General features: G+C 36.7%; 2 protein-coding genes across 2 annotated transcripts in view; one reads left to right on the plus strand and one right to left on the minus strand.

The window, feature by feature from the left end:
• Window positions 1-8,426, minus strand: part of LOC134533162 (caldesmon-like) — a 36,981-nt gene extending 28,555 nt beyond the window's left edge. Inside the window, exon 1 of the mRNA XM_063370527.1 lies at window positions 8,328-8,426. The gene's annotated coding sequence lies outside the window, so the exon portion shown is untranslated. The remainder of the gene's footprint in view (window positions 1-8,327) is intronic.
• A 170-nt stretch (window positions 8,427-8,596) lies between these two features.
• LOC134533177 (lysine-specific demethylase 3A) overlaps window positions 8,597-27,767 on the plus strand; it is a 411,862-nt gene continuing 392,691 nt past the window's right edge. Inside the window, exon 1 of the mRNA XM_063370546.1 lies at window positions 8,597-8,811. Within this exon, the coding sequence (XP_063226616.1) occupies window positions 8,656-8,811 (156 nt within the window). The 5' untranslated portion in view covers window positions 8,597-8,655. The remainder of the gene's footprint in view (window positions 8,812-27,767) is intronic.

The raw sequence follows: 27,767 nt of genomic DNA on the forward strand, positions 1-27,767 counted from the left end.
TCCGTGTCCTACCAAGATAAGAGTTCCTACCCGTTTCTGTTCGCCTCCAGTCCCTCGAGGCTCCATCGATGATCTCTCCGCCCTTTGTACCCACCTATGTGTATCTTAGTCCCAAGCTATTCCCAGCCCCTCTCCCCTTACCTTATACAGTCTGACTAACCTTTCCACCCTTCTCCTCCCTTGTAAGCTTCCCACCCTAGCTCCTTAATAATCTCAGTCAGACTATGCATTTCCGCCCTCTTGCCCTTCCCTTTTCTTCCACATACCCATCATCCCCCTCACTGCTCACCTGCACCTTCTCCAGCTCCCTTACCTCTGTCACTAGGTAGGGATCCCAGATCACAGACACATAACCCATCACTGGCCTGACCAATGTGGAGTATGACTTCTCCCTTACCCTCCTCCCTGCCCCCTGCAGGGTCACGCCAAGCAGCCCCAGCGCCCTTCAACCCTTACTCACCACCCGCTTTTCCCATCCCAGGTTATTTTGTAGGGTCACCCCCAGCTACCTACACTCTTCGGCTTCCTTTATCTCCTGCCCCTTCACCATATACACTTCCTCGTTACATTCCTCAACCTCGTGAACCTACTCTCATCCTGGCCTCTATCCCCTCTCCAATATCATTCATCATTATCATGAACAATAGGGGCCCAAAAACTCCCTTGCAGAACTCCTGATGACACTTCCCTCTTCCGACCTTACCTCACCCACCCTCACCCTTCTATCCCTCAGGAAGTCTCCTACCCAACTAACCACCATCTCATCCTCCACCAACATGTCTACCTTCTCGATTAGCCCTCTTAGTGGAGTAGAAATAAAAAAAAAGGTGGAACTAATTCCCACAAAAACGTTTTTGGTCTTAAACTAATCTTTACATGCTCGCTTATTCTGTGCTGAAAATATACATGAATATCACTGTGCAAAAAAAAGTTATTTGCATTATTGTCTAGGTCTGTATTCATCATAACTTGTGTAAAGAGCATGCAGATTTTTTTTATTTCGTTCTTTGTTTTCAGGTGGATGGCATCTGCATCTGAAAAATTCTAAGATATAATATCTCCAAAATGAATGACGAAAACTGTTTCTTGTGCTCCGACATTCTTGGTGATGGTGCTGCATGTGTGAAATTTACTGCTAAAGGTCTAGCGGGCATTACAAATGCTAGCATACAGCGAGAAGATGAAGTACATAAACTCTTCAATCCTATGCCCGTGTACAGATTCACAGAGATTTTGGATCTCGTTTACTTATTGATGAACTGTATAGGCTAGGATTTAGTGTATCGTATGATGAGGTACAAAGATTCTTACAGTCTTCAGTTATGAAGGAAAGGAATGTAGATGTGATAACATTAGGCTGCTTTCCCCAATGGGTTGCTGATAATGTTGACCACAACATAGTCACCTTGGATGGTCATAACACTTTTCATGGAATTGGTATTATAATGTGCACATCTGGAGAATATGGTATATTTGCTAACAGAACAAATTAAACGACTGAAAAATCGCCAACTTGCAAATGAAATTTCAAGAAAAGCGAAGATACCACTGCACTTCATTTAGTCCCCGAATTCTACAACCACGAATAAACTCAAATTTGAAAGTTTGGTTTATGAACCTATTCAAAATAATATGCTTGATGTTTTGTGGAGCTGTAGTAAATTATTTGGACAACCTCGTCCAGGATGGCTAGGGTTTATGCAAACTGTTGTTGTGGGTGAGTTTTCTGGTAAAACAGTTACTTCTTTCCTACCAATGATTGACTTAAATCCAACATCTCACAGTTGTGTGTATACAATATTGAAGTTTGTATGTGAGGAAGCAAGAAGGCTGAATGTAGCTACTCCCATCGTAACATTTGATCAATGTTTGTGGATAAAGGCAATGGAAGTAATTTGTTCCAATAATGAAGGTGAATTTGATAACATGGTGGTTCGACTTGGTGGATTTCACACACTAATGTCTTTTCTAGGAACTATTGGTGATTTGATGGGTGGATCAGGCATTGAAGAAGTCTTGCAGACTGTATATGCTACAAATACAGTGCCACATATGTTAACTGGGAAGGCTTACTCGCGTGCACTTAGAGGGCATTTCCTCATTTCTTCAGCATTGACAGCTCTAATAATTACAGATATATTGAATTGCAGTTCACAAATTGAAGACAATGCTGACACAAATGCAAACGATCGCTCATCAAGTAGCAATACGTGTGAACCTATGGAAGTACCAATGGATGGAGACCTACACTTAAACTATTTGATGGAACTTCATGATAAACTGATCAGAGGCGAAATTGATTTGAAGGAAGTAACTTCATCAACTGTTCTCTTGAAATTGTCTTCGCTTATAGAAAAAAGGAAACATCTGAAATCGCAGAGTCGCACTTCAAGACTTTGGATATTGTATTTGAACATGCTAGGCATAGTAAAGACATTTATTTGGGCAGAGCGAACAGGGAATTTTGAAATGCACCTACAGGCAGTAGAACATATGGTTCCCTTTTTTGCTAGTTTTGGCCATAATAACTATGCGAAATGTGCACGCATATACCTACAACAAATGAGAAAACTGAAAGAAACAAATCAAGAAGTATTCAAAATGCTGAATGATGGTCACTTTACTGTAAGGAGTCACGAAAGGAAATGGGTTGGTGTCTGGACCGATATGTGTATTGACCAAACACTAATGCGCTGTAGTTAAAGTCGTTCAGGCATAACTCACGGTGGAGGTATGGCAGAAAGTCAACGTGCAACATGGGTTATGAATAGCATATGCTATGAGTTTGCTTACAGGCATTTTTCGTATTAGCAGTAGCAACATACAGAAATATCTGATGCCAGGATGGCGAGGGATTTTCAAGATATGAAGGCAATCATGGAATTTTTGAAATTACACAATCCATTTAATAATTGTTATTCTTCTGATTTACGGAATATTGTCAGTGGTATTACAGATAGTGAGTACAAAGTGACTGCAGAAAATGCTGATATTATTGGAAGAAACATTCAAGACAAACTTACTGGAAAGTGTTTCAAAAATGTGACCATGTTAAAATCCGAACAAGCCGTGACTATGAAAGTATTGAAGAAGGGTATTATCATTGCTGGCAAAACCCAGCATATTGATAGTCATCTTCTGACTCAAAGGATGCTCATTTGCCTCTCCTTGGATAATACCTCAAACGATGCAAGGGAATACTTCAGTTATGAGCTGTCTACTGTACCACCATCATTATTTGATCCAAGTACACAGTTAATGAGAAAAACTGACAAATCATCATTAGCAAGAGCACTTGATAGTATTGCTATACATCAATCGAAACATTCTCAAATGAACGTACATACTTTGTCCTTGATGGTGGGGCGTTGCTTCACAAATTACCATGGTCTAAAAGTGGCACTTTTGGTGATGTGATAAGACAGTATGAATCATACGTTGCCACGCAGTATGGAAAAGCAACTATAGTTTTTGATGGTTATCTTACACCAAGTACTAAAGATATGGAGCACAAATCACGAGTGAAGCAGTCAGCTGTTGCCGTTATATTTGATGAAAATTCACCTGTAATTATCAAAAAAGAAACCTTTCTTTTCAACAAGGAAAATAAACAACGATTTATCAATTTGCTTGGACAGTATTTTCAAGATAAAGGACATTCTGTAAATTATGCAGATGCAGATACGTTAATTGTCAAAACAGCTTTAAATATTGCTGAAGAACGGCACACCACTGTAGTAGCAGATGATACCGATATCTTAGTCTTGCTACTATACCATTCCAGTAAAAACATTTCAATGCAGTCTGCCACACACAGTGATCATGTACGTAATATTCAAGGCATGCAGAAATCAATTGGCAAAGAAGGTTGCAAGATTATACTTTTTGCTCATGCATTAACAGGGTGCGACACTACTAGTGCACTCTTTGGTAAAAGTAAAACTTTTGTGTTTCAACATATTTGCAAGTTGGATACATTATGCAATTGGGGTTCTGTATTTGGCTCTCAAAAAAATGTGAGTAGGGATGAATTGGTAGACATTGGTTGCAAAATTATTGTATCACTGTACGGTGGAAATTTTAACTTGTGCACCTTGAATACGCTTCGTTATGACCATTACATAAAGAAAATAGCTTCTTCAAAGAAGGAATTCGATATTTCCCGTTTACCTCCAACCGAAAATGCAGCAAAATACCATCTGCATTTGCAATGCATTGTTTGGAAAACGCTAGACGCGACAGCAGCAGATCCTTCTTTATGGGGATGGCAGAAGGTAAATGAAGAATTGAAGCCAATTATGACATGTATTAGTCCTGTGCCAGATAGTCTGTTATATATGATACATTGTTCCTGTCAAGTTACAATTGATGAACCATGTTATAATATGAGATGTACGTGCCGCAAATATGGACTCTCATGTACATCACTATGCAAAAAATGTTGCGGGAAAGATTGCAGAAACACAGCAGGAAAAGATGATGAAAGTGAATATCACGAACTGGATATTTAGTAATATATGTTAAGATGAAAGGTTAATATTTTTTAAATATTTTGTTTCCTTAAACCGAAGAACACTTGGATTTAGTATCTATGTTATTGAAACATTGACTAGTTTGTTATAAAGAAGTAATATGTGCTTAATTTGTTTTAACCAGATATTAATTTACATTTTTAATATTTTGTTCTTTGGTGTATTTTATACAAAAGTAATTACTAAAATTTTAGTGGAAAATTTTATTTAAATAGCTTAAGAACACTTAGACATGACATATCATTGAAACAGCACCTACTTTGTTACTATGAAGTAATTCTTGAATAATTTTTTTTGCAGTCACATATGAATGTATATTAACATGTTGTTATTTGGTCTGTTTATATTCAGAAAATATTAAAAAAGTCTTTGTGGTAATTAGTTTCACGTTCAGGTGTTTTTTTCTCTATTTCTACTCTACTATCTTGTGAGGTAGTCTATCAAATTCCTTTTCAAAGTCCATGAAGATTGCATCAATCTGCTTCCCCCATCCACCACATCCTCCAGTAACCCCGTCATGTGTGTTTCACATTAAAACCCTCTCCTGAATCCATGCTGTCTATTGTCCCCCCCAACCTAGGTCATTCATTACTCCCACCATATAACTGCTCACCAGCCTCTCCATTACTCTCCCTACACAGGACGTCAGGCTGACTGGTCTGTAGTTCGCCGGGTTGGTCTTATCCCTACCTCTCTTGTAAATTGGTACCACTACCCCTTCTTTCTATTGATTTGGCAACTTCCTCTCCTCAAGGGTTTGTTTGAACAGCAATGTTAGATATCTACATACCTCCTCACCCCCAACTTGAGGTGACTGTGTTCCTTGTTCCTTATCCCGTCTGACCCAGGTGCCTTCCACCCCTTCAAACTCCTTCCGTACCTCTACCATCCTTATCTCTAAACCTCCTTGTTCTACCATGTTTTCTATTTTACAATACTCCCATACCTCTCCCCTTACAAACACAGATAGGTACTGCTCCTGTAGAAAATTTTCCTTCTCCCTGTCCACCGTACATTCCTGCCCCTCTCTTCCCCTGAGCACCGCTATTCCTTACTCTCCCTTCACCCATTGCACATAACTGTAAAGGTCCATTTCCTTTCCATGTACGCATTACTTGCCTCCCTTGTTTTCCTCCAGCTCCTTTCCCCACGCCTTCATCTCTGCCTTTATTCCTTGCCCTCCTTTCCTCCTGGCCCTTGTATGTAGCCACCTACACTTTCTCTTTAAGGCCCCTATCTCCCTCCCATAGTAGGTAGGATCACCCTCTTTCAGGCACAAAATGCTCCACCATCTGCTCTAGTAAGTCTCTCATGATGGCCAACTTATCATAAAGTCCCCTAATCTGTACCCATCTACACTTCTCTTTCAGATATGCTTCCGCCCCCCCCTTTATCCACCCTACCCCATATTTTACGCACTTTCTCCCTCTATTCTTGTGTTGTGATGTTTTGTTGAATACAGTTCTTAGTTGGTATTTCATTTCCTGTGTTGCAAATGTAACGAGATTGAATTATTATACAAAATATTACTTGTGAATTACCACAGATTCAAGTAATTACTGTAATTTTTTTATTTAATTAATGGTGCAACTCTTTCGTTTCTTAGTCAAATGTGAAAGAACACACCAGGAACATATGGGTAATATATAGAAGGTGAGTTTTTAATGTGTTTTGTATGTATTTATGATATAATAATTTGGATTAGGTTTATGTACACTAGGTTAAATAATGAGTTCATATGAATTCTTACAAAATGGTGTTCTTAATTTATTTTGGGTTCTAGAAAACTATGAAGGCACGAAGGACCTTTAAGTTTAGGAAATTGTTTTTTATAGGTCGACTACCTAGTTAAAAAAGAGTAATTATAGATGGGGAATTATTATAATTATTGTTAATTACTCATTCGCCTACATGTAATTTAAAACATTTCAATATTTTTCTAGTTTTTAATGCTTTAAATTGCACAATTTTTTTTTACTTTATTGCCCTACATACTACTTAAGTTTTAATACGAAATTAAAAATATTATTTACCAAAACAAACAAGGTACATTTCAGACATTCAATAATAATATTTTTGATTTGATTTCCATAGAAAAGAAGCATTTTTGGAGAATTACCTCCAACTATAAAGGTCTTGTGATTAAGTATAGTTTACTAGAGATTCCAAAAAATTATTGTCCCAAAATATGCTAAAATGGCTAGGGTTCTAGTTCCCTATACAATACCTTAAATAATATATAGATATGTTCGGTATCATACTGTATACTAAAATAGTTAGGATTCTAGTAGGATATAATCTACAATACCCAAAATCTTATATCCGTCAAAAAAAAATTTTTTAATTTTTAATGTTTTTTGCTTAAAACTCATACATTTACAAATTAATAAGTTCATATTTTATGGGTGGTAGTAATGATGTAAGCACCTTTATTTTGTTGATGCCATTGACAATAGTATAGCTGCCATCAAGTGTAGTAGTGAGTGCCATAAGCATTTAACATGGGTTTTTTCAGGTATGTATTTGTTTTGTATAATGTATACAATTTTATCCCTTGATCCTGCTGGCACAATTTTGTATATGTTGATCCATTGTATATGATGTTTGCTGTTTTGATTAAGTACGTGGAAAAATCCTGCCCAAACAAAAAATTGTGTATCATAATACAGACAATTGATGTCAGGTCTCGTGGAACTTTTTCATTCCTATTTAACTTGCCACAGTAATTCATTCTTGTATCACGACTTACAGTAAAGTCCAGGATCTTCTGACGCACTAAATAAAAACAGCAAGCATCATGAACCACAGGACCAGTGTACACAAGAGCATGCAATCACTATCAAGGAATAGTCTTTGAAAAGTGATACAGAACTTTTAACTTTTTTTTTTAGGAAATGATCTGGGCTTTGATAAGAAATGAGTTTTGGTTAATATTATATATTTGTATGGTTAATAGATTTAGTGAATAAGAAGTCAATTTGAGAACCGATAAGGAAGAGTATTTCCTGTCGTTGGCTTAAAGCTGCTGACCATTAAAAAAGAAATTGATGTTATGCAATTCCACCACATACTAGTATGTACTGCTATTACTAGCAAAAATAAAGTGATTAGTGAGAAGCTATGGAATATCACACCGTTTTGTGAATCCAATAAAGGTACCTTGTTGTGTCAATATAATTCTTATCTTTGTAAATTTAAAAAACAAAAAAAAGCTTTGTTAGTTAATTCACTTATTTTTTTTCAAAAGAACCTTTAACTACATTATTCCTAGTCAAAATAACGATATAAGAAGTTGCTGCAATATGTACATTTTATAAAACTATGCAACACGTTTAATTTTGTAACTTACTTGTTTTTATAAAATAAAAAAAATACGTTCAAAATGTTTAAAAAAATCAATAACACAATCTAGCACTAACTGCACGCCAGTTTGGTCTAATTTTAATTTTAGGAATTAAATTAAGTGCTAGGAATATCTATTGTATAATTTCGACAGTTACTTCATTAGAAAACCGTTATTTCAAAGTTGCCTTGAAAATCAATAGGAATCAGCTGTGACATTTTTCACGTTTGAAGCATATTATACTTATACACAAAAACATAATTGTGATACCGAGCTTAAAAAAAAACTTTAAAAATCGTAACGTTAATGAAATTCAGTGGTAAACCAAGTTTTAAGCATTTATTAATTTCATTGTTATGTCACAGACTGGTCAATACATGAAGTATTGCTGAGAAAGAAAACCACAAAACTAAAATAAATAAGTTATTTTGAGTGTCAAAAAAGATACTTACATTACTAGGCGTGACACAATAGACGATATCATAATAAATTAAAAAGTCTCTAGATCCTCGCTATGACCGACCGAACTCCACATCACCACTGCAAACGCACACAACGAACTACTGAACAGCCATGTTGCGACTCGGTTGCTACGTCAGAATGTTTTCGTCACGTGACACAGTCCTATTTTCTACAGCTATCCTCGTGCCTGAACTCTGGTGGTCTCTTGCTAGGTATCAATGCGCGGGGAAATGGGGTGAATGTTGTGCGTGAAGCCGCTCTTCGAAAATTTAACGTATGTACTATTTTTGACTTGAAAATGTGTACATTTTACTTGTAATGGCCTGCAAAGTCCGAGACGAGCTAGTGGGAAAACGTTTTCTGTCAGTGAGTGGTTGTGCAAACCTAAAAACAGTGAAAGTCGAACAGTGGTGTTGGAAGGCGGGAGTTATACGTGCTGCAAGTCACAAGGATAACACTCATCCAGATCTCCAGGTATTTCGTTAATTTCGACTAATATAAACACCTTAAAAATCTATAAAATTAAATTGTATTAGTAGTTTCAGTCACAAGTCATTGTTTAAGATGGGATTTATCCTGTACGTGACAATGTCAAAAATACAACACAATTTCCTTTTTTACCCAATTTTACCGTCTGTCGAAACTTATCAAATACATTGTTAACTATTCACTTTACCTAGTATGATTATAAACCTCTCAATTTAAGTTTATATTATTTAATATTGTGAGCTTTATGTAAATAATTAACCTAACTGAATATATTGATTTTTACCACGGAATGTTATTTAGCTAAAAAAATTTACGAATAGGCCCTCTTGCTGGTGTATGTTTGATCCAAGGAAACCAAATCCTTGGTTTAAATTATGCTCTATTTTAATGTCGAACGTGTAATACAAAAGCAAAAAAAAAAAACTGCAGCTATAATTACATGTAACCGTAGGTACGCATTCTCACGAACAGTTGCCTTAGTAACTTACTAGATTTGGTTACTACCTAGGTCTACATTTAATTTCAAATTAATGTTGCATTGTACGTATGTTGACACGTGTAGATCATGGGCGCAAATCTGTAGGATTTCCAGGGGGGGCCCGTGAATTCTGTGGTTTAAGAATTTTGCGCTAGAGGTCAACCGAAACAAGTCTTCTAGATGATAAGCTCGTATGTTATACACTTTATTTTTACGTAAGTGATATTAACAATAAAGCGGAGGAACATATGTTTTAGTAATTATTAATTAATGACTTTAAGAAGTGATCTCTCAAACATGTTTGAATAATTTCCTAACCTAAATACATAAAATATCCATAAAAAAATCTATAAAAATAATATACGTGAATATAATGCAAATAGATAACACCCCACCCATACATTACCATTTAACAAAAGTGTTTATTCTAATTTCAGATCTTGAATCAAAATGTCAGCTTCACCGTAGAGACCGATTAAGTTGCTAAGAAAATCAGTAAAAATTTAATGTTAGGGTAACATATCTTATTAAAATCATCTCAATATGACGAAGTTTGAGATGTAAAGAGTGGGGTTTCCGCTGTCCGTCCGTCTGTCTGTCTGTCCGTCCGTCTGCCACCAGGCTGTATCTCATGAACCGTGATAGTTAGACACAACAAATACTAAAAGCATAGTAAAATAAATATTTAAGGGTGCTCCCATACAACCAACGTGATTTTTTTGTTCGTTTTTGCTCGATATTGAAAACGGCAACATGTAGACGCTTGAAATATTCACAGAATATTTAGTTATATATTCACTTTAAAAATAAATGATTAAATTAAAATAAAACAAATATTTAAGGGGGGCTCCCATACAATAAACGTGAAAACCGAATAAAATTTCACAAATGATGTATATTTCTGTTGCCGCTATATCAAGAAATACTAAAACAGAATCAAATAAATATTTAAATGGGGCTCCCATACAACATGATTTTTTTGCCGTTTTTATAGATAATGGTACGGAACCCTTCGTGCGCGAGTTAAGACTCGCACTGTGTCGGGTTTTTTTTTTTTATGTCACATCACATAATTACTGCGATTCAAATGCTGTTCGTGAAATTTTTTGTTCACAGTTTTTGATGCGCCCTAAAAACCCAAAGCGCCAAAGCTAATAAACAGATTAACATCAAATGAACGATCGAATCATATTAAAACCCTTAAAAACTATTTTATTTAGTAAAGGCATCAACCAGGTAAAAAAGAAAAAAATAACTTAATGACACAAATGAAACATCTCGGAGATAGAACTATGAAATCTATCCTACAGCTAATTGAACCACATACATTTCTCGGCTTATATTTAGTATAATCAGTATTTTGGCAGTGAATTATTTAATTAAAATATGCCGCTTGATTAGGTATTAAAGAGACGCGTTTGCTTCCTTATTAACTTAAATACGAATGTGTAACGTTTAAATACTTCTTTCTCTTTCTTAATTCTGTTTTCTTGTGCAGTGTTGCAGTTATCAAATAACAAATGTTATAAAGTGATTATCGGCCATGAATTGTGAAAATTATCATTTGATAATAAAAGGGGAGTGATTTTAAATTCCATATTGACGAGGAAAATTTTTTTTCCCTGTATATTCACATGCAATGTACAGAGCAGCTAGCCTTACAGAATGGAGATGAGCTAAAAAATTCCAGAAAATTGTATATAAGTTTACGTTCGTAAATAAACTAAATTCTGCTATAATTACTGTTAAAGTATTAAGTTGTTTATTTACTGGAAAAAATAACGTTACATAATCACTTAAATAAAATATATTACCTAACTAATAGTCACTACTTATAAAACAATCAAGCTTACCAGGTGAGAATCAGATTCTGTTTTCCGTTTCTTCCGCGTCACGAACTTATCCATGTTGATGTTTGCCAAGAAAGCAGAAGACTAGCGCACACGAGAGCAAAACCACTTTAAAAACTGACTACCTGAAACCTATAATACTGTAGTTTCAGAGGACAAGGTAGTGTGGGTAACAATGGGGAGGAAATGCTAACGGAACCCTACCCTAGCTTCGTCCTTTGGAATGAACGGTTTCTAGGAATTAAGGGTTTCAAAATTCTCACTGGAAAACTCCATACCATGGCTTTCGCAGAAGGGGTAAGGGAAAATAACTACGGAACTCGAAGGTAGGAATGTAAAGCATGCCAAAGTGTCTGTCGTCGTTATAAATAATAATCTGATATATATATATATATATATATATGTTGTGTACACCATTAACTTTAAAATCACGAAGTGGGCCCCCCCAAGGAGGGGCCCATTAATTCCAGGGGGGGCCCGGGCCCCCCTGGCCCCCCCGGGATCTACGCCCATGCGGTGTAGTACATATAGCGTACTTACGAAAAGCAGCTGAACTAAAGAAAGCATTTATGTTTTATAAATTTAGTTTTATTGATGCATCCAGCATAAGCTATATTTTAGATCTTTAAATCTTAATTTTGTATTGAAATAACTGATAGTTTTATAACTAATAATAGTTTTTATATCCTTATAACTAAGTTTATAAAGCTGTATTAAATCTCCCCATTAAAAATAATAATAAATCCATTTCTAGTTTTAATGATTTTACAGAAAAGTAACAGCATAGCTTATTGAGGTTTTGATTGAAACAGAATTGCATTGATTCATCGTTTAGCCAGTATTTTTGAATTTTTGCTGTCAAAATACATTAAATAGCATTACATTAGCAAATAGGTAACTATACCTAACTGTTGCTCTAAAAAAATGTAATTCTTCATGGGACACACATTTTGTTTAACACGTGCATTCATCCTGATTTCGATTGGGGGACCTGAGACACCGGGGCCTGTACACACATCCTGAAAAGGGTAACGACGAAGAGTAACATTCGTCCTACACTGGAAAATTTAAAGTTCCTGCAGATTTTTAATTAGGGCACTTTACAAATTTGGTAATTAGGACCAGTAGCGTAGCCAGGATTTGTGTATGGGGGGGGGGGGGAGTTAAGAAGCATGATTTCCCCCCCCCCCCCCCAATTAAAGCGGGTGGTCCGGGGGTCCTCCCCCGGAAAAATTTGGATTTTAAGGTGTAAAATAGTGCTATTTGAGCAGTTTTCGGTACTTAACTTTAAATATTGTAATGGTAAAAATATTATTAATTTTTTAATAAAAAAAATTGTTTGACTGATGAAGTAAGAAATTAACTAAAGATATTTTAATCAATCAAAGTGCCTTGTCCACGTCCACTCAAAATCATAAATCATTCTCGAAGCTCGACAATACAAAAAAAAAAAGGAATAAAAATGGTTGGGTTTCGGCAGAACTGGCCTATTCCTGAAAACAGTTAGCTTTAGCTTGAAGAGTTAACCAATCACCACCTGCTTATAATTACCGCGCTGGTTAAATACAATAGGTGTAAGATATTTGAAAACTTGGGACCCGTCACGGCGTCACAACCTTACAGCTTCTGCTCGTGACAGGGGTAGGGGAAGGAAAGGAGAATCGGTAGGGCTCGCTTACTCTTCTCCTCCAGTGCAGTGGCCGGTGATAGCAGTAAGACACCCAGGCTTTTAGCTAACCTGCTTTCAGATAAGAAAAAAAATTGCGGCTAAGGGGGGGGGGGGGTTAGAACCCCTAACCCCCCCCCTCCCCCACCCTGGCTACGCCCCTGATTAGGACTAATAGTTTACAATCTTTATGTTCAAATCTGCACATACACAAAAATAATCTTAATTCATACAAACATTTAAAGACGTAGTGGATATTTACAGAAATTGTGTTTTTTTATGTTCGATATATTGGGAATTATGAAAAATTTAATTTAAAAATATAATCTGAAGTAGAGATGCGCAGACGTGCGAAAATACATTCAAAACGTACCTACTGTAATCGATTAAGAAAAAGAATGACTTTTTTTGTGATACCACAACTCTAATTGTGTGGTTTTTAGCTTCTAGTGTATCTAAGTAGTACTGTTTAATTGATCTGAAATTAAAGTGAATTTTGAAATCCATCTCTGGATACAAGGTAATGCATATTTATAAATATTATTTTCAAATTTTTTGTAGTGATTAACTGAACCCCTAGTTTAAAATGACACATACATAGGGTTCGTGTCTTACAAAGGACTAGAACCAAGAATCCCTCGCTCTGTAATTGGGCGTATAGGTGTTATATAGGTCTACAAGATAATCTTGAGGTGCGTTGTTTGGTAAGATAGGAAGGTTCGGACCAATAAATTGAGATTTTAAGGAAACCTTTTTTTTTTTGGTGATGAATTTTGTTAGTATTTTCTGGTGTAAAAAAAATTAAGTAGTGTTCAGACTCCAGGAGAAAGTTATTTATTGTTTATTTAGTTAATGTTAAGTAAGAACCTCAGACGAGTTTTAAATTTTGCAATTTGATCAAGTGTTCTAGTTTGAAATATTTCAGCCATCGCATGGTCACGTTGTAGAGGAAAACGCTGGTGTTTTTATTTTGAACATTCGTCATTGTTCATGTTAATTTACTAAAATCTTGATTTAAAGAAGTTTTCACACAGTCCTCAGCGCCACACACATGTAGGTGTTACTTTTTTCTTTTCTTTTTTTTGTAATTAACCTGCAGCTGAAGTCCGTCAAATGCAGACCCATTCTGTGTACGCCGCCATTGGGCTGACGGAAGACTACCATACACTACTGTAGGGATGGGTAGTTCGCGAACTACCAGTTCATTTTGAACTGTTCTGACGAGCGAACTAGGTGACTAGTTCGCTGTTACCAAAAACAATCGTTCTTTCGTTCTTTGCGTGTTTCTCTTCTCCTACTCTGTTTGGTCCTAAAGCTGGGTTTACGATTGATTTCCTTAAGAATTATAACTTAACATCGAGCACACGATTAAGTCAAAACTACATTTTCCAGTTTATGATTGACATAGAAGTCGTTAATTCTAACCAATCACAGCACAAAACACATGGTCGGCCATTGTTCGAAACGGAGAAGCAGGTTTGAAATAGGTTATTGATAAATGGGATATCTATTTTTCGAAATGGATGATGATTACAAATGACAAATATACGAATTCTAACCCTAAATAGTAAATACTGCCTCGCTCGGTACAATAATAAGACATAAACTTCCGGTTGAAAGGTTCCGGTTTGTTGTGATTGGTCGCTTCCCTTAAGTCTTAACGAAAAATATAAAATATAACCATTTCTGTTAAGTCTTAAGTCATCATATGGTTCGCACACGACCCGTCAAAATTCACACACGACAATCATAAACCATTCCACTAGTTTACATAGAGTCATATGGTAAGTACACGACTAAGTCTTAATTCTTAATTTTCAATCGTAAACCCACCTTTACTGCGCATGCGCGAAAGATCCCTGGGTGACTAGTTCGCTCGTTCGCTGTTACCAAAAACAATCGTTCTTTCGTTCTTTGCGTGTTTCTCGTCTCCTTCTCTGTTTGGTCCTTACTGCGCATGCGCGAAAGATTCCTTTCCCCCCCCCCCCCCCACCCATGACACCCAATATGCCACGTCTTTCTTTCTTCCTTTCTTCCCTCTCTTACGTTTGTTCTTTATTTGGTCTCATCCCCCCCCCCCCCCCTTATTTTATATTTCCCCATCGCTTCTTCAGTTCCAAGTACTGATCTGAACTACGAAGACCGAAGAGAAAGGGAGTACATATACACACTGAACTAGCTAGTTCAAAAGTTTATTTATTTGCGTAGTTAGGCTGCCGGTCATTATTTTCGTTTCGTTCTTTCTTGCGAAATGATGTATCGTTTAACGATCGTGAACTCTTAATTTTTATCTAATATTCTTTAGACATTTACATTACATATTGGCATTAAAAAACGTGTCACGTAAATAAGTGTAATTACGTTAAATTTCAGATAGCCTATACAATCTGAAATTAAACTTTAATTACACATAGACCACACATTACAAAACTACACTAAAATTTAAAGAAACATAATAAAACTTACCTAATACGAAAAAAATCAGCTTAGGTTGTCACAGATGAGAAAACACTATACCATTATTTTGTTTTGTACACATGTGAAAATAAGCACTTTACTTGCAGAAAATAAATTAATACACATTCAAAAATGTAAGAAGTGTGTGAAAGAAAAACAATATGATTGTCGTTCATTTGTAATGGGAGATATTGTTTACAAGCATCGGATTACTGTGTGCCTCTTTTATTTATAGAAAAAGAAATGCCCATAAAACAAAAAGTCCGTAACGATTGTGTTGGTGTCATGTATGGAATATTTTGTTTAAACATTGGAAACCACGATACAGTCCGCGACCGATGTAGTTCAATAGAACGGTTCCTAAAGAACTAGTCATTGAAGTGACTAGTTCCAAACGAACTAGTTCTTTCCAAAGAACTATATTTCCCATCCCTACACTACTGTAATGGTAAAATTCCGCCTGGCCTCTTTTCTTCCCGTCCGCGATCTGGATGTTATTTGTAATTGCAACTATCACCGTCAGAAGCGCTATCTGTAATCTTTAAAGTTAACCTTAGAAATAGCTATAGGGTTGACAGCGCTATCTACTGAGTATTCTATACACTACTTCGAGAGCAATACCGCTGTACTATTTCCGTGGAGTGTACAAGAATATATGGTAGAATTCCGTCTCGTCCTTTTAACTTATGGCAGTTTTCCGTTATAGTACTTTTACGCCTTTTTCGAAGAGGCCAGGCGGAATTTTTCAATTTCCATTATGGTGTTTTCCAGTATGGTAGTCTTCCCTCCTCTCGTTCTCTCGAAGCGTAAACAGCAGTTGCCATACTAAATAGAGAAGTTGGATTTGTAAGTGATAGAGAGTGAACCAGTGTTCCAGCCAGGGGGTGGCCATTTCCTCGTGATTACATAGTAACCAGGAACAATATGTTTTTTGTTTGTAACCATCTTAGCTCTCGATATAAGCCATTTGGTAGTAGTAATGGAACGGAAATGTAATGTGTGTTGCCTTCTGTGCCAAGGACGTGGGAACATGAGGGGGGGGGGGCAGCAGGGGCGAGTCGCCCCCGTGCTGTTGAGCAGGGGCGAGTCGCCCCCGTGCTGTTGAGCAGGGGCGAGAGTAGCATTTCGCCCCCCTCCTTTTCCCAGAATAAATGTTTGGTCCTAGTAGAATTTTTCTCAACCAGTAGTTACAAACGTTGCATTGGTGATCACATTGATTAGAAAATCAAATTTATGATTGTCAATATACTGTAAAATGATTGCAAATTCCTAGATGGTATTTTATTTAAATTGTACTACATCTACAGTCAGAATAGTTTTTAATACATACTACATCATCAAATTCTTGGAATGGTATATTTAATATTTTGGTTCGGAAACTCATTAAATAGCACAATTTTGCATCTAAAATTCCAAATTTTTCCGGGGGAGGGCCAACAATCTTAACATTCCCATTTCTGGCTATTGCATAAAGAGATATTAAGTTCGTGACGTTATGTTTCATACCGGCAACCATTTTTATGTATTTTAAAAATAAAATTTACTTACCATTTTAAACTGCACTATTCACCGAAATTTAAATTTTTTGACGGATTTTTTTTATGCTGGCAGTAGATACGCAATAATTAATAGTACTGAACTTTATTGTAAATACCATATTTAACCTTAAAATTTTCAACTTTGTTGAAGTATGGCAAGATGCCTATATTGGTTATGTACATATCTATTCTAACAATTAATTGCAGACCATTTATACTGTTTAACTTATATTTACGTGCGGTTTTTTTTTAAAGGTTTATGTACCAATTATTTTCAAAAATTGTAAAAGCAATCATTGTTTATATTCAGTACTATTGATTAGGCTAGGTACTTTGTTAAATTTTTAACACTGAAATCGTCGCAAAAGGGAGGGGGTCGGTAACGAAGGAGTGGGTCGCCGGTTCGTTACTAGGGGGTGCGACCATGTAAATAAAAAATGCATATGAACCAAGCTTACGAGACTTGCTTAGGGTGTGATGTGTTCTGTTTGGGGTGTTAAGACTCGATTCCATCTACCCCTCATTTTCACAGACCGGGCGTGCTTTCAACCTTATCCATGCCTAGTAAGTTAAATTAAGTTAATTACATGCGGACTCTTACTGCTTCCCGTGATAATGGTTCCTTTCACGCACTCCCACGTGGTAAAATAATTAAACGTGGTTTTGGAAACACTCCTTTAATAATTTCATCAAATCCTTACACCTTCCCTTTTACATATTTCAGAATATCCTATGGATGTAAACAGCCCTAAGAGCACTGAATCAATCTAGGTGAGGTCCAAGCCATACAGTCTCGTCGTGTTTAATGATAATTTCCAGCGTGTGGATTAAACAGTTACGTGAAGCAGTCTGCCTTCCGGAGGTAAGCCCTGAGATGAAACAAAAGGTTTATTTATCGTAATAAACTGCAAATTCTACTTAAGTCGGTGGTTGTCAGTGACTGGGTGATATACACCGGAAGGCACAGAGACGACGTTGCTGTTCCACAAAATTATTTTTAATCTTATTCAAAATTTTACCATGAGCAAAGATGTTTTTTCATGATCATACAAATTAAATAACAAAGACAAAACCCTTAATTAAATTTACAAAACAAGCTGACTCTTGTGCACGTATGCACAGGGTTTGCTGAGAAGGAAGGGGGTGGGGGAAGCAGTGCACTGCATCATGCTCTTTGAGGGGCCCAGTCCCTGGTTGTCATAATGTTATTTAATTTGGCCACTAGAAACTATAAAAACAATTAATTGCATTGTTTGAAGTTTGGTATACCTGCATATTTTGTGCGCACGTTTTTTGATAATGGGAGGATAAAAGAGTTGAACTGTTCAAGCGCTTTCAGGCAGGTTCACTGAACTACATCAGAAATGAAAAATCTTTACTGCAGTGAGTAGCCATGACAGACTGTTACGCATGGTTTAGTCAGAAAAAATGTTGACAGACGGTCATGATTTTAATCTTAATTATTCCATCTGCAAGAGCCTAAATAATGAGCTTTGATGACACTAATGCACTTCTCATGGTGTAGGCCCCATCTATGTCATATTAAAACAAAGAGGCATTATGGTTAAGAGGTCCAATAACTAGCCTCTCACCTAAGTAACTGGTTGTAGCCTTAATTTTTCAAAATTGGGAATCATGTTCGATGTTTCCGCAAACCAGTAGGTTTTCCCAAGGTACTTCTGTTTTCCCACCCAATGTGTGCTATCGCTGCTCCATCTCGCTATTTCCCCCACTCATTCGCCTCTAATGACCTTGATGTTGATGCAACATCAAATTATTCCTTGTCTATGCAAACAGTATTTCTGTCCAAAAAATAAAAATATATGTCCCTTTTAGTTTATTTTTAATTGCATTTACTTTATAAAATATAACCACATGAACAAATCAAAATTACCCGCAAAAGCATTAATTCCTCCAGCCATGATGCTGGTTCAGTACTTTCACTGCAGACTTTACTTTCATCTTGTTGATTTTGTCAGGAAAGAACGTGTTTTCTACAAGTTTTGGGCAAGACCTCAAATTATCATCTTGCTACACATCATATAGATAAAACTACACAATGTCTTGCCATGATGCAACCAGTTCAGTCCCCTACCATATGAAAAACCTAGCAATTATTTCCTTCACGCCAGTAATAAAACCCGTGTATTTGCATTCAGATCCCTTCTTAAATCAGGCTTCCCTGGTGCTGGCTTTTAAGACATTAATGGCAGCAACATTTGCAGTTCCTTGATCGCACACACAAAAATACTACAGACAAGCCAGCATCTTGAAATGCCTTGACCACTTCTCTGAGGAGCCTCGCCAAATCAATCGTCTTTGTTGCACTTTCTACAAAAGTGTAAGCAATGGGCTGTTTCCTCTTTCTGCGTATGCCTCTGGTAATGAAAACAAGGATATGGTCAGCAAACAGTGGAAACCTATAACAAGATCTTTGTGGGGAACGTATTGAAGAGCTGCTTGGATACTCATTTCGTAAAATATGAGGTTACATAAACTGCCCTGGGGATGAATATTCTTTACTCGTTCTTAAAGATGATGTACTATATGCAAATGTAAGCCAGTGTTGAAGTGACGTTTCTACAGAAGAGTATATAAGGTCTTTCTTGATGGTAGAGCAAACCATTTGGTACCCAAAGGGTACCCTTTACCATTCTGTTTATACAGGGCCAATGTAGCTACTTTCTCTTTAACTGTGAATCTTCTTCCCTGTGGTCTTAATTTCTGAGTCCTCATCTGACACTGGATAGTCAGATGTGATCTGTAAAAACAAAAATTAGTTTAAAAAAGTAAAATAAAAAAAATTGAATCTTACAATAAACTATAAAATAATAGAGCTCACATAATATTCAGTAGTTGTGAAGTTTAGGCATTAAAAAAAATAACATTACAAATTACATTTTTTGAATTCTCGATATTTACTTTATATATATTGTAAACTGTGGATATCTCTGTATACCTGGTGTTTTATTCCGTACATGTTTTAAATAATTAATGAAACAACAAACACTGTAGGTAGACAGATGTAAGCTGTAATCATTCGCCTAGCGCGCTCCCGGATGCATAGTATTGCAGATCTTTACTTAAATGAAAAGCATGAATTTGAAAAGAACTTTTGTAAGATAACTAAGAAACAAGCAGACAATAGAACTAACTACACTCAAGTAATTACTTCATGAATCTATGTCAATACCTAAATTAAAAGTCAACAGGATGCATCTTATTAAATATAATCATTATTTTGGTAACCCCAAAGTAAAATAAAACTAAGTTATAAAATTTATTAATTGGCCAAACAATTTAACTTGAGTTAAAACTCTAGAAGACATTATGGGGATTTAAATGAAATAAGTGAATTAAGCAGGAAAACATTATACACAAGAATCTTGTAATGTAATTCACAAAGTATTTTTATATTTATATTATTTATATTCAATCCAATATCAAAAACTATGCTACTTACTGTCAATGGTCATACTATTAGGACCATTAATAACAAGATATTTATATATGTAAAAATTGTGTGTTAGGGCACATTTTACCATAAATATTTGTATTTAAAATTCTAACATAATGTTTATACTCGTATAAATGTTATGGATATTAGTTTTTTTACTTCTGCTAAATATTTATTAGAAAATGTAACTCTGTTCTGCTGTTTTCAGAATATAGAATAGGGGATTTGCGTGGACCAACTCTGTTCTGTATTTTACTGTTCTTGTTGCAGTTGTTTCGTTATCAGCCCACTGTGTTCGTTCGTGCTGTATTTTTTTTCTGACTAAATTCTTTCTACGGATTTATTTGTGCTGTCTATGCATCTAACATTTGACATCAGCTGATATTGGCTTGTCCCCCTTGTGTTTATGTATTCATTTTTTTTTTTTTTTGGAAGTAGGTGTTTCAACCAGTGTAAACCAGCAATGACGTATGTCCTTGTAATTTCACATCCAAAGTAAACTAATTACCCGTATTCCTAGATGATTTGTAACTAGCATTCTTCGTAAATTCATGGTGTCCCTTTTTTTTTTTAACGGTGCAACTCGCCATTGAACGTGAGCAGCGACGATGCTCCGCGCTGCAGCCAGAAGGGCAGAAGCCCAGGAAGACGCCGGTAGCGAGATAGTGGTAGCACCTGCGCGGTGGCCCGCCACCAGGAATAGCCCGTCGCGAAGGTTGGCAGCCGGCACCCACGCGGCGAAACCACTGCAAGTGTTGCCAGGTTCGCATACCTGAACACGAGCGGCAACTCCCGGTGTTCGCGTATGAAGCGTCCGCGGTTCTGTCGCCCGGGCAGCGCATTCCGCCGTCTGAACTGCGCGCCTGCTTCAGTCCGTCAGCGAGGTTACCCACGCAAAAAAAAAAAGTTGGTTGTCTGTAAAGTCGGTTTACGGACGATAGTTTAACGTGACGTCACAACAAAAATTTGATGAAATTATTGCATACTTTTATGAATAAAATTGAATCATTTTTATTGAATTATCACTATTTTATATGGATACAAAGAAGGAGTGAAATGAAATCTACAATATAATTGATAAATTTACTTTTATTTGCACTCATTAATTTAAATATGTTTATTACTTTAACGAAGAGATTATTTTAACTCTAACTTTTATACATGTTTGCTATTTAACTTCTTCCAATCTGTGTTATTCTGTTCAGGATAGGACGATGATAGGAAAAGTAGGAAACGAATGGGAATGTTTCAAGTTTAATGTGCCTCGAAAAAGTCAAATCCATGGTTGTTCCAATCGAGTGGAAGAGAGATAGATGCGGCGCAAGCGTACAATGAGCGTAACGGGACACAGAGTTCCGGGACAATGAATCATCCTTTTTCGTGCGTGCAGCCGGCGTTCATCGATTTATTAGACGTCACGTCAAAAAAAAATGTTTTGCTGAGGATCAAACTAGTATCCGTGCATTTTATTTTTCTTTCGTTCCTTTGTAAGACTTCGCTTCATGACGTACGTCGCACATTAGCATATTGGCGGGAATAAATAGCAGTTTTTCCTCTTGGAGATATTTGTAGAATCAAAAGTGGCTTATTGTCACTAAGAAAATTGTAGCCCTCTGTGTTTTCGCACGGTTTTTGTGTTGTGAAATATCGAAAACTATTTGAACTCAAACGACTATTTTACGTTACGTAGAACTTATATCTATCAACGTGACTTGATGTAAGCTTTTGGACATACACCATTGCTAAGCACATATATGTCTGTAGAAGAAAACTACAAGAAACCAAAAGATAATAAACACAAATTAAGCAAAAATATAATTTACAAAATGTTTTGGTATCACTTCTTATTACCAGATATCGCCATGTTGAAAATACGTTTCATGTGCAGACACGAATCCGTGACAGTTTTATCAAACGTATGAGTCATATAGGTCTCCTCTTGCTTATTGCTGAGCGTGGCAACATCGTGGTTACTTAGACAGCGACTCACCTTGCTTCTTCTTCCAGAATGGTTTGCCTTTTTGTTTTATTGTCCTCAGTATAGAGGTGGAATGTCACCATTGTACTAAGTCATACATTTACGGGGAACGTGGTTGGGAATTCAACCCGGAACCTTCGTCTCATTGGCCCAAATAGTCGGAGTGTAGTTTATTACAATCAGGCAAAGTCATAATAAATTTTTGAGTTTCGCAGCCAGGAATACGAAATGTGAAAAAAGGTTTTCTATAGCAACTATAGATTTTTTGTCACAAAAAAATCTGTACGTAATAGAAGAAAGCATACATTCCAGTAACAAAATATTTTTTCCTTGGTGGTTACGTATTTTTTCTAATCGAATTATTAAAACAATATAATTGTTTTTGTAGCAGTCTCTGAGATAATTTCTTATCTTTGCTGAAATTATTTGTATTTAAAAAATATTACCTCAAATTGATTTAAGTTATACATGGAATAATCTTATCCAAGATGCACCAATACAACACATTTGCTTTAATATTCATAATTCAAAACATATTTTTTAATGTGTGTTATTTTACGGTGCAAAATAGTCAATACTCTGGTTGCTAATGTACTTTCCAAAGCATTATTTGTTTTTAAATTGTTTTGATAATAAAAGTTGTGTGTTGCAAGAGATTATTAAAACGCGTTGAGTTTTCTGATGTTTTGACAATTATTGCTGTAGTTACTACAGCCTGTAGTACTTAATAAGTTTTCATTATGTTTTGTTTCCTGGAGGCCCACAGAGTAGGTCTAAGTTAGTAGATTGGTTAACCGCAGAACCAAAGAAACACGTGAAACAACTGGTGACAAATAAACGATACACTTTATATATATATATATATATATATATATATATATATATATATATATATGTGTGTGTGTGTGTGTTTGTGTAGTGTAGTATGTGTGTGTCCTCGTAATATAAAAATTGGTGCTCTCCCCCTTCCTCCCCCCCCAACCTTCCCATGTAAGGGCTGCGGTAGTTGATTGGGTTCTATTCACGATGAAGTGAACCTGTTTTTTTTTTTCCTGTGGAAAACGTGGCAGACGTCATCGTGAGTCGGTGGGTGTTCTCGGATTCTCCTGTTTTCCCCGCCCATTCATTCCGTCGATGCTTTATTCTCGTCTCATCGTCTCAAAATGACGACGATGTTGGCGAGTTTGTCGTTCCATTTTATTGGCGTTATTATTATTTCAGGGATTTTCGTGTGTAAATCACTATAGCGCTTTTACATTTGGTGTTTTGTCTCAAATTTCCTCCACAGACATTCACTTAATGTTGACCTAAAAGCGGGTTGTAATCATGATGACTTGCCTGACCTTCTACAGCTGAAATATGATGAGTAGAGACTGGAAAAATTCGCTGGTTCATTAACCTCCAGGATAGACTCCACTATCCTCTACACACTCAGGCAAATGCCAACTGCTCATTGGCTGTTCAATTGTGAGTCGTCTCGACTGGGCAGCCTGTGATTCGACACTTCTACGAGTTAGGGTCTCTAATTGGCCCTCATTACTCCAGATTAACAGTGAACCAATGGCAGAAGCAGCACTAAGGTATAATTATTTGAATTGTAGCATTTCGCGAAATGAATCCGCGAATTTTTCAGGTCTCTAATGATGAGGATATTTAGCAACCCAACTGCGAATGCGAGAGATGTCCGTCGAGCAGCAGCAGAAAGAGTGCGGTTCGCTGGCCCGGCGCGGCAGGGTGGTAAGGGGGGTACGGGGGGTGGTCCTTGACCCGCGGGGGTCGATATCCCGCCAGAGGTCAAGGACCTGGGCGCCGGCGTCGCGTCGCGGCTAATGAGCGCGGTGCGGCACTGGGATGACGTCAATAGCGGAGCCGGGGTGGGAGCTTCCTATGGGCCTCTCTCTGACGGGGGTGAACAGCGATGTAGTGGTGGAGCCCGTGCTCTCTCCCTCTCGCTCTCTCTCTCTTTCTCTCTCTCTCTCTCTAGAATGAAACAATATACACACTTATATTTTAACCAATTACTCCTACGGGTTATAATACGTTCAAACGATGTGATATTTTCCCTTATTATGAGAGTTTAAGCGATTTTTTTTTTGTTTTTTCAAAAAAAACCTTCCCCATTTCTACCTCCTTGGTCGGGAATTGCTCATTAGCAAACTCGACAGAGATTTTCCGCAATTATATTATATGTATCAGTTTGTAAGAGATTTTTCTAAAACTGCAGCAGTTATCGTGTCCACAAAATTGTTATTATATATATAATGTTGAGTTTACGATGATTTTGAGGTCTATGCACCATGAAACGAAAAACTATATAAAAATATTCCGGAATTCGCACCATGGTAACAGCTAAAATAGGTAGTATTTCTTCGAAATCTACCTAATAACTTCATCACACAATATTGTATAACAATCTATGTTAAACGCTGTTAGTGTGTTGTAACAAACGCGAAGTATTTTTTTCCTAAACGCTCAACTTGTTTGGAATCCGACAGCCATGCCACCTGATGCCAAGATATTTTTGGCACTGTTTTGTTGCATGCAAGTCAAAATATATACCTGACTGGTTTTCGCGCTCTGCACAGAATAGACGAATAATCCCATGTATTCTCTTACTGTCTCTGAGATAGTAACTGCTTTTTACATCAGAACTGTGTGGGAGGTCACTCCACTTTCGAAAAAATGCTTTTTTGATGTCCCACTTCCAAACAATTTAGTTACTATGTAAATCTGTTCCAGCAATTGGATTCTTTATCACATTCAAATTTGCTAACCCTACTTTTCTACTGCCCACATTACTTACAGACATGTTCCTTGGAGCATATACCTACATGTTTATTTTTGTTTTATGAGAACAGGTTGAAGCCAGGTTGTGAATACTTTTGGCCTTTAAAGACGCGTTTTAATTTATGTTTACAGACACGGTGAGATTTACTTCTGTCGTTTGTTTTGTCTAGTTGCGTTTACCGTCTTTGAAAAATAGCTAACCTCAAATGATGTTGATAGATTCTCAAGACAAAAAAAATTATTTTTTATTTAGAATTTATGTGTGAAATCGTTGACCAAAACTCGTGTAAGAGTTGGCGCCAATTTCGCCCACTTACCTAGCAGCAGGTGCACAAGTCTGACCCGAATGAGGCGTTGGACTGAAGAGGGCTCCAGTCAACAAACACTTAAATCATACAAGACATTAAGAAAAAAAAGATAATATATTGCTTTTAAATGAATATTTAACAGAATCGACAACGTCCAAGGGCACTGAAATAAAGATCAAAATTTATTTTCAGTTATTGAAAAGTACAGTATAAATGCTATAAAAACATTTAATTTTACTTTAATTTTAAAAAAAATTGTACAGTAAAGTCATGGAAGAGTATAGGTTGGGTTGGGGGTGGGGAGTTGGTTGTTGTGCCAAAACCTATCTTGGCATGTAGCAGATGAAAGTGATCCATCTCCGAGAGCAGACTGGCCGGGGATGGACGCTGCTGTCTACCGCCTCTGCAGCGGCGTTGTGGGCTAGGGGACGGCACTTAATTTAGCGCAGGACGAAGTGGCCCGGGTCGCTACAGCTGGATACACATTCACTGGTCTTCACCACAGACTGTGGCAAAACTGCAGCCCGTCATGTTTTTAAAACAATGTTATTTTAAGGGAGATTTTTTACTCCATCTTCTTGTATTTTTTATTAAAACTCACCTCAAACTTAACGGTACACGCATTCACTGTTTTATTTTATAGCTCGATGAACTACAGGACTTAGGACTTTTTCTGAGGTCAGCATTCGTGGTATAGTGAAAATTATTACTTGAAATAATGTTCATAATGGCAGAATAGAACAGTGTGAGTTATCTTGGAGAAAGATTTTAAATTGTTTCTTGTGCGAATAATCAATAAATCTAAGTCTAAATATTACATATAAGAACTAATGTTCAATACGGTGAAATATATACCTACTACCCTTAAAGTGGACGAATTGTAATGTTTAATATAGACTTCGAGATCGAGACAGCGAATTTTTTTTAAATTTTTTTTTTTTAACTATTGAGTATCAAGTAGAAGTCGTAAAGGAATATTGACACAAATCATAGGCTAATCTAAAAAAAGGTCATTCCTTCCCCCTTCGCCTATCAATTACCCTTAATTGTTCACCTATGCCCCATTAATCGCAATTAGTCAGGCACCTCCTGCACCATCATTATACCAATTTGGCTCTAAAGGTGGGTGGTATGCGTTACGTATTTCCCCATCTCCTTAATGATTCTGAATTTTGCTGGTAGGCAATGCTGATGTGTTTCGTCAGCCATCTTGGTTGATGTCTCAGAAGGTTGTATAGTTTGGCGCCACTGTCCCTTCATTAAAAAAAATCACTCCATTATTAAAAGCCCGAGTTCGGTACATGGGTTTCGAACCACCAATGCAGTACGCGATCTCGAGTTGTAAAGCTAGCACTGCACTGAACATGCAGTTGAGTATCAGAGGAATAAATAATATATACAAGATATAATGTTAGCAAAACAATTCAAGTGGGTGTTAAAATCAACCAGGGAATGGGGGAAGATGAATATGAGATCAAACTGTTTGAGGCCATCGTCGATGATATCTCGGCAGCAGGTTCTTGTAGCAAGCTGCTTGCAGGAAGCTGGAAAAAATATTTTAACATCCGTGTTGGAGACTGTACTGCCCTCTTTGCAGATCTTAATATTTCATCAAAGTATGTTAGGTCCCCGAAGGGAAACCATATTGAATACATAGGAGACATTGACTGCTAAGAATCATGGTGTGTGAAACTTTTGTGGAAGTATTTAGTGCGAAAACATGCCAAAAGTATATTCAAACAAATCAGGAGGGGGAAGATGAATACCATGTTTATTTCCATCTATAATGATAAAAGTATCTGCTAGAGATTGCTACTATCGCACATGTTAGTTCCATTCATTGTCGCAAGGCTACACCACATGTAATGTTTAAATTAGCTCTCAGAGGATATAGTTTTGCACGCAATTTTTCCATCAGTTGCTGCAAGATTACGCCACATGCAATGTTACAATTAGCTGCCAGGGGCATCAGTTCCAGCAATCCCCGAAAGGAAGCCAATGATATATTACTCACATGAGTTTAACAAAAAACCTTACCAGAGTATGCCACACACACAAGAAAGTTTTCCATTTCAAGCATGTAATGCACAAATTGTAATCATTTCATGTATACTCAGACCCTAACTTTATAGTAATCTCTCACTCCCCTTCTCTTTTTTTAATAGGTCACCTCAGAATCGAAATGATTTTAAGAATATTTTTTATTATCTAAATGTATGAGTGTCCATAGCCTCCCTAATATCTTATATATTATTTCTCTAGCCTGTTTTTCTGTCGGTCCGCAAGATCTTCCTTATTCCTTTATCAAATTCCATGATTTACCCCTCATTTTAAGGCTTATCGCGCCAGCTAATGACGAAAAATAGACCCACGGTCTAAAAATGTACCGCTTCTCTTAAATTTGAGATTTAAAGTCATCTAA

The sequence above is a fragment of the Bacillus rossius genome, chromosome 1 (assembly GCF_032445375.1).
Source record: "Bacillus rossius redtenbacheri isolate Brsri chromosome 1, Brsri_v3, whole genome shotgun sequence".
Classification (NCBI taxonomy): Eukaryota; Metazoa; Arthropoda; class Insecta; order Phasmatodea; family Bacillidae; genus Bacillus; species Bacillus rossius.